Consider the following 2,500-nt stretch of genomic DNA (forward strand, 5'->3'; position numbering starts at 1 on the left):
GACAAATTCTGAGAGTGAGAGTAAGAGAAAGTGAGAGAAAGAGAGAGAGAGAGAGAGAGAGAGAGAGAGAGAGAGAGAGAGAGAGAGAGAGAGAGAGAGAGAGAGAGAGAGAGAGAGAGAGAGAGAGAGAGAGAGAGAGAGAGAGAGAGAGAGACTTGTACAAGCAAATCAGGAGAGAGAGAGAGAGAGAGAGAGAGAGAGAGAGAGAGAGAGAGAGAGAGAGAGAGAGACTTGTACAAGCAAAGCAGGAGAGAGAGGGAAAGAGAGAGAGAGAGATAGAGAGAGAGAAAGAAAGAAACAAACAAAAACAGAGGAACAGTAGAAAAATACACAAACAGAAACAGAGAGAGAAAAAAATAATCCTAAAAGACCAAAAAACAAAAAACATATAAATGACCACAAACGCAGACCAATAAAAACAAATCATAATAAATAAAAACACCAAACGCCACCCAGCGTCCAGTGTCCAGCCCCCCCTCCCCCTACCCCCACCCCTAGAGCACGTCCTCCGGGAAATAACCAGGCACGGGCAGGAACACGTTCAGCAACACCCCCGAGGCAATGACGAGGACGAAGAGCGCCAGGGAGAACCACCAGCAGTACTTCTCCCACGTCTCCTTCTCCAGGTTCCTGAGCACCACCACGCCCACGAGGACTCCTGCTATGGCGCCTCCGAAGTGGGCCATGTGTCCCGTCTGTGGTGGGGGAGGGTGGGGAGGAATCGTGGTGAGGGTTGAGGGGAATAGTGATGAGGGGGGTGTGGGGGGTGGGGAGCATAGTGGTGAGGGTGGTGGGGAATGTGGTGAGGGTTGGGGGGAAATGGTGAGGGGGGTGTGGGGGGGGTGGGGAGCATAGTGGTGAGGGTGGTGGGGAATGTGGTGAGGGTTGGGGGGAAATGGTGAAGGGGGTGAGGGGAAATGGTGAGGGTGGCGGGGGAAATGGTGAGGGGGTGTGGGTGGTGGGGGAAAGTGGTTGGGGTGGTGGGGGTGGGGAGGAATAGTGGTGAGGGTTGGGGGGGAGTGGTGAGGGGGGTGGGGGTGGTGGAGAAAAGTGGTGAGGGTGGCGGGGGAATGTGGTGAGGGTTGGGGGGGGGGATGTGGTGAGGGTTGGGGGGGAATGTGGTGAGGGTGGTGAGGGAAAGTGATGAAAGCGATGAGGAACAGGGATGTGGCGAAGGAGATGAGGAACGGGGTGTGTGGCGAGGGTGATGAAGAACAGGGGTGAGGTGAGGGTAACGAGGAAGGGGAAAGTGGTGAAGAAATGAGGATCGTGCAAGTGGTGAACGTGGCGAAAAGGTATCCATTTTGTTGTTGTTGTTTTTCATATATCCTGCTAGTTTTAGGTTCATATTCTACATAAAAAAGATAGGTAAATACACACACACACACACACACACACACACACACACACACACACACACACACACACACACACACACACACACACACACACACACACACACACACACACACACACACACACATACACACATACACACACACAAACACACACACACGCACACAAAGAGCCTTACGTTCGAGGGTTCCAGGGCGAAGTACGTGTCCCAGATGGCATAGCCGAAGTCAACGCTGATAAGGAGGAGCAACACCACCAGCTGTAGCCAAGGCATCTCCATCTCAGGCCAGTTCTGTGTGTTTGAAAACAGTGAGCTCTTTGGGGGGTTCGAAAACATTGAGGTTTTTTAGGGGTTCGAAAACGTTGAGCTCTTTGGGGGTTCGAAAACATTGAGCCTTTTTAGGGGGTTCGAAAACATTGAGCTTTTGGGGGGTTCGAAAACACTGAGCTTTTTGGGGTTCGAAAACATTGAGCCTTTTTAGGGGTTCGAAAACATTGAGCTTTTTGGCGGGTTCAAAAACATTGAGCCTTTTGGGGGGGGGTCGAAAATATTGAGCTTTTGGGGGGTTCGAAAACATTGAGCCTTTTGGGCGGTTCGAAAACATTGAGCTTTTGGGGGGTTCGAAAACATTGAGCTTTTGGGGGGTTCGAAAACATTGAGCTTTTGGGGGGTTCGAAAACATTGAGCTTTTTGGGGGGTTCAAAAACATTGAGCCTTTTGGGGGGGTTCGAAAATATTGAGTTTTTGGGGGGTTCGAAAACATTGAGCCTTTTGGGCGGTTCGAAAACATTGAGCTTTTTGGGGAGTTCGAAAACATTGAGCCTTTTTAGGGGTTCGGAAACATTGAGCCTTTTTAGGAGTTCGAAAACATTGAGCTTTTGGGGGCTTCGAAAACATTGACCTTTTATGGGGATTCAAAAACATTGAGCCTTTTTTGGGGGGTTCGAAAATATTGAGCTTTTTGGGGGTTCGAAAACATTGAGCCTTTTGGGGGGTTCGAAAACATTGAGCTTTTGGGGGGTTCGAAAACATTGAGCTTTTGGGGGGTTCGAAAACATTGAGCTTTTTGGGGAGTTCGAAAACATTGAGCTTTTTGGGGGGTTCAAAAACATTGAGCTTTTGGGGGGTTCGAAAACATTGAGC

The 2,500-nt window shown here is 49.9% G+C and overlaps 1 protein-coding gene across 2 annotated transcripts in view; it reads right to left on the reverse strand.

Moving 5' to 3' along the window:
* Positions 1-2,500, reverse strand: part of LOC122250653 (rhomboid-related protein 1) — a 15,562-nt gene that overhangs the window by 178 nt on the left and 12,884 nt on the right. For both annotated transcript variants that reach the window (XM_086552129.1, XM_043012182.2), the window contains exons 8-9: positions 1,535-1,648; positions 1-695 (exon numbers count right to left, since the gene is read on the reverse strand). The exon at positions 1-695 is cut by the window's left edge and continues 178 nt beyond it. In XM_086552129.1, coding sequence (XP_086408255.1) covers positions 495-695; positions 1,535-1,648 — 315 coding nt within the window. In that variant the 3' untranslated portion in view covers positions 1-494. The remainder of the gene's footprint in view (positions 696-1,534; positions 1,649-2,500) is intronic.

The sequence above is a fragment of the Penaeus japonicus genome, unplaced genomic scaffold (genome assembly GCF_977035675.1).
Source record: "Penaeus japonicus unplaced genomic scaffold, GWHDUDI00000001_assembly GWHDUDI00000026, whole genome shotgun sequence".
Lineage (NCBI taxonomy): Eukaryota > Metazoa > Arthropoda > Malacostraca > Decapoda > Penaeidae > Penaeus > Penaeus japonicus.